The 10,228-nt window shown below is 46.1% G+C and overlaps 1 protein-coding gene across 1 annotated transcript in view; it reads left to right on the forward strand.

The window, feature by feature from the left end:
• myo10 (myosin X) overlaps positions 1-10,228 on the forward strand; it is an 88,993-nt gene that overhangs the window by 75,065 nt on the left and 3,700 nt on the right. Inside the window, exons 22-36 of the mRNA XM_020617730.1 lie at positions 1,175-1,281; positions 1,398-1,622; positions 2,149-2,188; positions 2,364-3,323; positions 3,974-4,094; positions 4,523-4,766; positions 5,276-5,371; positions 6,340-6,433; positions 7,042-7,097; positions 7,553-7,695; positions 8,091-8,282; positions 8,395-8,552; positions 8,655-8,778; positions 9,506-9,803; positions 9,979-10,186. Of these exons, the coding sequence (XP_020473386.1) occupies positions 1,175-1,281; positions 1,398-1,622; positions 2,149-2,188; positions 2,364-3,323; positions 3,974-4,094; positions 4,523-4,766; positions 5,276-5,371; positions 6,340-6,433; positions 7,042-7,097; positions 7,553-7,695; positions 8,091-8,282; positions 8,395-8,552; positions 8,655-8,778; positions 9,506-9,803; positions 9,979-10,186 (3,066 nt within the window). The remainder of the gene's footprint in view (positions 1-1,174; positions 1,282-1,397; positions 1,623-2,148; positions 2,189-2,363; positions 3,324-3,973; positions 4,095-4,522; positions 4,767-5,275; positions 5,372-6,339; positions 6,434-7,041; positions 7,098-7,552; positions 7,696-8,090; positions 8,283-8,394; positions 8,553-8,654; positions 8,779-9,505; positions 9,804-9,978; positions 10,187-10,228) is intronic.

The raw sequence follows: 10,228 nt of genomic DNA on the forward strand, positions 1-10,228 counted from the left end.
TGGCGAAGTCGGGAGTCATTAGCGCCGACGTGAATAACAACCTTACTGTATTTACGCTTATCCTTAGTCAGCAGCTTCAAATAGGATTCAATGTCGCCCGCTCTGGCCCCAGGAAAACATTTGACTATGGCCGCCGGTGTACAAAATATTAATTATTATAAAATAGTGTAAATTCTCTGTACAGCTCAGACATGGACAGCATCTCTAACTGTTCAAATCAGGGGAACAAAAGAGAAAAGACTGATGGTAAGATAAAACACATGGATCACAGGTAAAATTAACATTACACGCTCAGGTATCTTGCACCTCCAAACTGCACGCAGGCAGATGTACGATGAAAGACCCTGAACCCACCAGGCCTATACATTATATCACCTCAGTTGGGCTAGCCCCATACTACACAGAAACGTCAACCGGGACGTCTCTGGTGCCAGCTTTGCAGCTGGCCATAGCAGTAGTCAAAACATGAAGCAAATCAATGTGTGTGTGTGTGTCTGTTGATTAAGTGGTGTGTAGCTAAAAACATTCTCACACGATCTCTAGTAACATGTCGTGATATTAAACCAAAGAACATATTATGGCTAAGGCTATAGTTATACACGTCATAATAATAATATTAAACACCCTGTCTGCTGACAGTCATCAACTCTTCTCCCTAATATCCTTGACCAGATGTACCCTGTAGAAACTCATAAGCATGCCTAAGCATTTAACAGTCTAACTAGACATCCTATCTCCACTAAACATTTCTAATACATAAAGTATTTATCCAATATCTATCTGACTAAAAATACCTAACAATTGTAAATTGAGGCTTTGTGGGCTGACGGTTGAACAAAACATTACCTTGACACCTTGATGTGCTTTTTACTCAGCACTTCAACAGATTCAAAATTAGTTGAAACAGTCGTGTGTTGCAGCCCAATTTCAGGAAGATTTGAGGAAGATGTTCTCATTCATATTGTGTAGTGCAAATCTTCACTTCAGCCTAAAAGACTAAATGACAGCAAGTGGAAGAATAACAGTCATGTTACCGATCATCCTCTGGTTTCCCCTCTCATGTTTGAGCCTTTCTGCAGTTTGTCGAAGTTGTATTTTGACTTTTGTTTGCCGTACATGCACGTTTTAAGCCTCCATTAAACTCTCCCTCCTCCTTTCCCTCCTGCTCTCTTAGGTCTTTCTCCGCGAGTCTCTGGAGCACCGTCTGGAGAAGCAGAGGGAGGTGGAGGTGCTGAAAGCAGCCATGATCATTCAGGCTCACATCATGGGCTACATGGCCAGGTCCAGTCTTCAACACTCAGCAACCGCATCAACGGAAACAGTTCTAATGTTCATTCTATCCAAAGCTCCTTCTTCTCCACTGATTGTGTTGTTTGTTGCTGTGGTGCTACACACAGGAAGCAGTACAGGAAGCTGCTGCAGTGCATTGTGGTCATTCAGAAGAACTACCGGGCGTTCTACTGGAGGAGGAAGTTCCTGCTCCTCCGCTGGGCCACGCTCACCTTCCAGAAGCGCCTGCGAGGCCAGCTGGCTCGCCGGGCCTTCAGCCAGCTGCTGGAGCAGAGGAGGAGGAAGGCGGAGGAGGAGGAGTGCCGCAGGAGGGTGGAGGAGGAGATGGAGAGGTGGGCTAGTTAAAGGAGTAGTTAGTGGAAACTGCATGTATATTCTACCATGTAAACCTTTTCCAGTTTCACTGTTCCATAGCTCCGTTTCACCAGGAATGCAGATCCTCTGGTAGTGATGCGTTTTACTCGTTACAGTTTTGGGTTGTGCGGAATTTGCACAGTAATAAGTCAGAATGAACAACAATCACTGTGATTTATGAGGCAAATATGCCACCTACAGAAGTCTGCAGGCAGGAATTTAGAAACCGGTAAATTAATTAAATAAATTAACAAAGAGGAAGAATATATAAACAAAGATCATGATCTAGTAATATCAGCATTCATTTAATAAAATAAAAGGTTTGATAATGTAGTAAAGTGTGTAACTGTTTTGTGTTGTACATTTTCTCTCTGACCTTTACCACCTGTTTCCTAAATGGCTGTTATGCGATTTTAATGCCCCGGTGAGATGGGAAATGGAATTACTCGTGTTTGGTAAATCCTATCTGTGAGTCAGCTGATGTCTGTGTGTCTGTGCCTGCAGGGAGAGACGTAGGCTGGAGGCTGAGAGAGTCGCCAGAGAGGTACGATGGGGCTGATTGTCAGGGAATAAATTAGATTGAAAAAGTGGATTACGTTTACATTTCTGACATTGCACTGATTATTTGTTCCAGCCTCTGTGGATATATCGGATAAATCAGTGAATACTGGTACCATGAACAACGTCAGTTTTCTAATTTGTCTTGTTACCGTCCTCAGGCTGAGGAGGCCAGAAGACTGGAGGAGCTCCATCGTGCTGAGGAGTTGGCCTCCCTTGTTTTGGCCCAGTCTCAGCCTGCAGGAGAGGCTGCAACTTTACCAGACACAGTGGAGGAGCTGGAGGCAGCAGAGACCATTGAGGAGGCATCTGAGGATGAGGAGGCGATCCGTCCTCACGAGGCGTCTCAGGTGGAGGAGATCCTTCGACTGGAGCGGGAGATCCAGGCGCTGCAGAGGCAGAAGGAGCGTCAGGAGCTTTCTCTGACCGAGGCCTCCCTCAACCGCCTGCAGTGCCTCCGTGACCAGGAGCTCAGGCGGTTGGAAGACGAAGCCTGTAAGGCGGCACAGCAGTTCCTTGACTCCCTGAACTTTGACGAGATCGACGCGTGTGTGAGGAACATCGAGAGCTCCTTGGGAGTCGGTGAAGGGGATGAAAAGAAGGGCGAACGGAGAAGAGGCCATGATGAAGAGGAGGTCGACGAAGGGTTTGGGGCTGATGATGAGGCCGTCAAAGATTCTCCAAACCCGAGTGAGCATGGCCACTCAGACGGCCAGCGGACCAGTGGGATCCGGACAAGCGACGACTCGTCTGAAGAAGACCCGTATGCCAACGATGGGGTAATCCCACCACTGCCGCCAACCACTGTGCTGCACCAGCCCCTGCCTTTACCACCAGTGCCCCCAGTCTGCCACAGCATCTCCTCCAGTGGGGACTCAGCCTACTGCCACCCCCAGGCTTCATCTGAGGCTCAGTCTGACGACCTGGTGGAGCTCATCCCACCAGACGAGGACTCGGACTATGACCAGGACGACTACGACGAGGGTGCCATTGTGTCCAGTGGCAGCTTGGCCTTCTCCAACCCTTGCAGCGGACAGTGGTCTCCAGACTACCGTGGCTCTGCGGGCACCTACAACAGCTCAGGGGTTTACCGCTTCAGCTCGGAGGGGGCTCAGTCATCAGTGAGTATCCCGATGGCTCAGAAATAAGGTCATGGTTAGTAGGCAGCCATATTCACCCCTGACTGTAGGACAGAGTTCTAAAGTAGTTTCAGGTGTAGAAGATCTTAAACAACTGAGGCTTAAAGATGACACCGCTGCCATGCTGCCTGCCATTCCAATTCCATCCCACTGAGGTGGATTATGGGCAATACGCACTCACCTGTCAATCACTTTGACAGGTTTGGCAAGCTTCATGCTATATTAGCAGCCTGAGAGATGAACAGGGGTTGGTGTTAGATCCCAATGCTGAGGAAGTGTGTGCAGTGTGTTTACTCTTCACCTTAATCTGGCTGTGACCTTCACTCTGACCTAACCAGTTCTGCTCTGTGGTCATGTCCCAGTTATAAAGCTCTCACTTGTGAGCAACAAAATGGCAAGCTTTTCCTCCGTTTCCTTCCTCCAAAAAGGTGCAGCAGACAGACGGAATGAGAGCATTAATAGTGTCCTTAGTACTTCAGACTCAAAGGAGACGATTAGAGAACGATGTCCTTCACTGCTAAAAATGTTCCAGTGTGACCGCCACATTTCCTCTCCTAACAGCGAATGCACTCATTAATCCTACTGTAGCTTTGTGTGTCTTCAGTGTCTGATTTCTGTTGCTGGTGTTCCAGTTTGAAGACAGCGAGGACGACTTCGACAGGTTCGACACCGATGACGAGTTGTCGTTCCGGCGGGACTCGGTCTACAGCTGCGTCACACTGCCGTACTTCCACAGCTTCCTCTACATCAAAGGTAATGCCATCATTACACCTTTACTTTTGTTAAAGGCTGAGCAGGTGTCTGCAAAGGCACAGAGCTAAATTTTAAACAACCTGCAACCTCTGTAGGCCACAGGAAGAGAGGGCCTTCCTTTAGAAGAGTATCGGAGCATGACCTAGATTGATTCTGAAGAATACACCTTGTGTTTCTTTCCCACCAAGTCTTAGAGACCTGTTGCAGAAGGGTGACATTAAAAATGTCATCAGTGAAAATATAAAAACACCCCTTTACCTATGAGACTTTGTCACAACTGACCTGTAATCCAACCACTGTCTTGTCTGTAGCCTTCACACACAGCTGTGAAGTAAAAGGGTGAATCAGGAATGAGAAATTAGGACTTAAAATATGTTATTGTATGCTTTTACATGGGCAGAGCTATAAAATCTGACTTTCTGCTTCAGGCGGCCTAATGAACACATGGAAGCGGCGCTGGTGCGTTCTAAAGGACGAGACCTTCCTGTGGTTCCGGGCCAAGCAGGAGGCTCTGAAGCAGGGCTGGCTGCACAAGAAGGGAGGAGGCTCGTCAACGCTGTCCCGAAGAAACTGGAAGCGCCGCTGGTTTGTGCTGCGGCAGAGCAAGCTCATGTACTTTGAGAACGACGGCGAGGACAAGATGAAGGGGGTGCTGGACATGCACAGTGCCAAGTAAGGACTTATCACACCATGATGTCATCAGAGGGGGTGGGGCCAGCTTTGTAGCAGTAGTGGCATTTCCAAACTTCACAACCAGTTTTTACTTTTTTTGTGCAGCTGTACTACTGATGGAACGCTCCATCAGTATTAGTGTTTAATTGTTCTTTACAAACAGAACAGAGAAAAGCTCTGAGTAATTAACAGCAGGGAGTTGAGTGGATTGTAATGAGGCGTTGGACAAAGCTTATTTACATGATACTGGACACGCAGGCTGAGTGTTTTGCACCGTTGCATGCTGGGCCTGCCGTGTGGTTACAATAATGATATCTGGAATTATCACAGCTGTAATATTGTCTGAGCCTCTCTGATGTTCTTCTAATGGCCACTAGATGCTGAATGAAATGTAAAGTCAGAACATGTTTTCAAGAATAGCTGTAGTTGAGATTTTGAAAATGATTCCACCCGTTATATTTATACTGGATCGTATTGAGGTTTGTATCTTTTATTTCTGTGATGTGCAGAGAAATCATTGATAACACCGGTAAAGAGAATGGAATCGACATTGTGATGCCAGAGAGGACCTACCATCTGATCGCCGAATCTGCCGAGGATGCCAGGTCAGTTGTGTGTTCGTTTCAGGCGTGTTGTGATCCACAACCTACCACGAAAAAGTCCTCAAATTGTATTTATAACTTAAGTTGTATAGCACCTTCATGCAGAGTCCAAAGTGTTTTACAAAGGAGGTTTGAAGAGTGAAATCAAAGTCAGAAAACTAGAACAAAGACCCCCCCACACACACACACACACACACCCACCAGTTAGTCAGTAATGAGGAGGTGGTGTTACCATGGTGGTGATGTGCCAGTTTCCCCTGGCAACACATTGATTTCCTCTCAGAGGGACGGTCTCCTTCCTCCATGTATCTTGACAGGAAGATGGAAGCTGTGTGTGGGTATGTGTGGGTGGGTGTGTGCTGGCAGCAGGTTTACAGTCTGCCTCTCAGCCTGACACAGAATCTGATCAGTTATCCTCATGTCTCCCTTATGCTGTGTACACACAGATGTACAGTGTGTTTATTATCCTGCTTGTTTACAAGAGCATCAGATATCTATAAAGTAAATTATATTGTATTAAAGACCTGTTTGGCACATATAGTCATGGAATCTAAAGATGCACCGCCTGCATTGTGAGTGGTGGGTTTTTTAAATTCCATGAGTCTATAAAGGTCTAAATGTTTCTCCTGATGTTAGTTTCATCTGTTTTGGCTGGATGATGAAGATTGATTGACCGACCTGTACAGTATCTGCCTTTCAAACAGCATCAATCCAAATAGTTTGTACCAAAATATCTGCACACATTTGTACAAAATAAAGAGGAGATAATTTAATATGTGATTTAACTCACAGCATTTTGTTTAACCTAGTACGGTGCCATAAAGAGGCTAAAAAAAAAAAAACCCTACATGGAGCTTTCAGTCATTTTCTCATTTTGCAGTGTAGCTTGAGACTTGTGACCCGTATGTCTTGTTCTCTGTCATAACCTTAATGTCTGGGTGATGATGATGATGATGTCTCCATGGTTACAGCCAGTGGTTCAGCGTGCTGAGTCAGGTCCACAGCTCCACAGAGCAGGAGATCAGAGAGATGCATGATGAGCAGGCCAACCCTCAAAATGCTGTGGTGAGTGCTGTGGGAAACGGAGTTTGTAGTGCTGCGTGACAGGCTGTGTTGTCTTCCATGTAATGTGCTGCTGAATGCCTACATCAAGTTGCATTTTTGAAGGTTACGTTTTACTGATAATGAAAATAGGATGAATGAGATATTATACAATCCAACCCCCAGACGTGAAATGAGGGAAAATTGTATCCTACAATTTGTCTGCTGCTTCCACAGTGGTTTTTTTATTGACACAGTATATCATGTGAATCAGATGTTTAAATTAAATTAAGAAAAACTAGTTAATACCAGAAAAAAACTTTTGAAAAATCCTGTACTATCATAGAGCAGTCCCGATCACTAGACAGTGTGGTCTTATACTTTTCAGGGATTTTAGCCTTTGAAATTGATTTAACAGTTAATCTGAACACACTGCACAGGTATTCCACGCTCCTTTTTTATTCTGTAGAACTGACAGATGTTTTCTCAGTGCTTCTGCCTGGGGGTGAACATGATGCTGCTTATATCCCTGTTTGTGTGTGAGACAACCGGTTTCCTCGGGGCAGAGGAAGGTCGGACTTATTATTCCCACCCTGAACAGTTACTGAGCCGCACTCTCTGTCTCTGCTCAGGGAACGCTGGACGTGGGGATGATCGATTCTGTTTGTGCATCAGATAATCCAGAGAGGTGAGGCCCTGCATCAAACGTCATGGCACACTCTGCACTTCTTAACATGCTCGTTTTCACACGTCAACACTGAGTGAACCAAAAGTCAAACCCGACACTCTTGAGGCCTGTTTACATCACTGGTTTCTGCACAGAAACATTTATGGCAGAAACTGTTTGAGTTCATCTTAAAATTAAAGGCCTTTAGAAAATCTATAAGTAGTTAAATTTGTAAGTCAACTCCATGTTTTATTTTCAGTTCAGCTACTGGACGGTGGTTTTCTTTTAAACATGCTTGAAATTAGGCTCTAACACATAATTCTTCCTTACTACAGGTTGTAGCATCACTCTAATGTTTAACTGATCTTGTTTCTCATCTGGTTTAACACAGCTTAATCCCTCCAGTGTTAACCAGATGATGTTGGAGTTTGTGTTTGATTCCCCCACCCTCCTCCTCTAACTGTATTTCTGAACAGGCCAAACTCCTTCGTCATGATCACGGCGAATCGTGTGCTGCACTGCAACGCCGACACGCCCGAGGAGATGCACCACTGGATCACCCTGCTGCAGCGCTCCAAGGGAGACACCCGTGTCGACGGACAGGAGTTCATCATCCGAGGTGACTTACTGTCCCCGTCTGGCCCACAATTCATTTAGCCAGATTTACAGCAGTGGAGCAATAACACATGCGGTGTCATAATTTTTCCTTTAGTTTTGTTTCTTTAACTGAAACTTGACATAGATAAGTTTACAGCTTGAACGAGGGTTCTCACTGCAGAATAATAGATTAGTTGATAGAAACCTGTATCATCGTGTTTGAATTTGACATATCTGCAGGGTTTTTTCTTTTTAAGGAGGCAATGAAACTGTTGCAGGCTTTAGCACAACCACCTGTCTTTCAACTGGGAGCTCTGGTTGCTGCTCCCATGTTGGTTTATGACTGTCAATAAAAAAAATGAAGAGAGACAATGTTGGCAATACCGGTAATGTGTGCGATTCCTTTATTTGCACCAGGCTGGTTGCATAAAGAGATGAAGAACAGCACCAAAGCTTCGCTGAAGCTGAAGAAACGCTGGTTCCTGCTTACCCACAATTCCCTGGACTACTATAAGAGCTCAGAGCGTAACGCCCTGAAGCTGGGAACACTGGTGCTGAATAGCCTCTGCTCAGTGGTTCAGCCGGACGAAAAGGTCTTCAAAGAAACGGGTAAGAAAAGGTCTTCTTCTGTCTTTCACATGGTTCGAGTTGTATCTGGGTGCTAAGACGCAGAACCATCGGTTTCACCTCTGTGTTGTTACTCTCGGTCTCTTCCTCAAAGGCTACTGGAACGTGATCGTGTATGGCCGCAAACACTCGTACCGTCTCTACTGTAAACTGCTGAATGAGGCCATGCGTTGGGCCAGCTCCATCCAGAATGTCATCGACACCAAAGCCCCCATCGACACGCCGACCCAGCAGCTCATCCAGGACATCAGGGTAGGAAACATCAAACTGGTGCTGTAGTTCCCAGCAGAAGCTCAAAGAGGGTGATGCGAGGCAAAGGCATGAATGAATGCATTTTACCTCTACTCTCTGCAGGAGAATTGTCTGAACTCAGAGGTCGTGGAGCAGATCTACAAGAGGAACCCCATCCTGCGCTACAGCCACCACCCGCTGCACTCACCGCTGCTGCCGCTGCCCTACGGAGACATCCACCTCACTGGTGAGTCACATGATTACAGTCAAACATCCAGGTGGAGGGACTGTCATCAGATAAGGCTGCAATATTTATCCTAGTCCAAAGCTGCTGTGTTATCGGGGCTGGGAGTCACCAGGGAACACGCCAAGCATCTGAGAATTACAATTTCTTTTATTTCAAAAACTTTAGATTACTTTAATCCTGCCATCACAGGACTTAGAAAATGTCTGTTTTTAAAAGCCTTAATGCACGTTATTTGTTAACCTACAGTATGTGAAGGCATGGTTGAGTTTTAACCAGGTATTAACGGTCTTTTCAACACAGACTAAAACCAACAATGAACTCTCTCTACTCCCAGTTACTGTCTGCCACTCTCAAACCTGCATTAGCTTATTCATCTGGGCTGTTGACCAACAGGTATAAATGACCAGAGCTTTTTACAGAGTCAACTGTGCATGCACAAGGTCTCTATGCAACTACTGTGAGCAGAACTATCAAGTGGCAGAAATTGTATTTTTAAGTATAAATGATTATTTTAATGTAGACTTTCACCAGTGGGTTTTATTTCAAAAGGTTTGAAATATTGTTTTCTACTATCGGTGACTGTCTCCTCGAAGCCGACTGCCTTGTTTACCTGGACAAGTTAGCTTAGCTCTAAGTCGAGCACAGGCGCGTTGACTGTAGGCTACAAGACCACAAACTAACAATGCACACATACCATCACTCACATCACTAACCTCTTCCCTCTCAGCTCCAAAGAACAGAAGCTACACAACTCTGCAGGATGAGGCCCTCAAAGTGTTCAGCTCTCTGCAGCACCTGGAGGGCGTGGCTGACCCAGTGCCCATCATCCAGGGCATCCTGCAGACCGGTCAAGAGCTCAAACTGCTGCGGGACGAACTCTACTGCCAGCTGATCAAGCAAACGACACGGCCTCCACAGCCCGGCAGCCCAGGGAACCTCTGCAGCTGGAAGATCCTCGCCTGCATGTCCTGCACCTTCGTCCCAACCAGGAGTATCCTCAGATACCTCAAGTTCCACCTAAAGAGGTAAAGAGATGGATTTACAGAATATGACAGGTTGTCTTTCAGAAAACAGGTGTTTGGTGAACCAACTAGCAGCATTTTTTCTTTATAAATGAACCTAGTAGTTTTTAAAAATGTCTTAATGTCTGTTGAATCTCTTACTGTACCTTGACCAGTCCAGACCACACTCTCTCCACAGGACACGAGAACTCGTCCCCGGCTCGGAGATGGATCGATACGCCACCTTCACCCTTGACTCATTGAGGAAGACCCGAGCCAGGGAGAACGTCCCGTCGAAGGAGGAGATCTGCTGCATTGTGGCACGGCAGGACATGAACACCACCGTTCACTGTCACGGAGGAGGCTCCTGCAAGATCACCATCAACTCTCACACCACTGCTGGAGAGGTGGGTGACACCAGGGGCTGTTGGGCGCGTGGACACAGTGCT

The sequence above is a fragment of the Monopterus albus genome, unplaced genomic scaffold (genome assembly GCF_001952655.1).
Source record: "Monopterus albus unplaced genomic scaffold, M_albus_1.0 scaffold193.1, whole genome shotgun sequence".
Classification (NCBI taxonomy): Eukaryota; Metazoa; Chordata; class Actinopteri; order Synbranchiformes; family Synbranchidae; genus Monopterus; species Monopterus albus.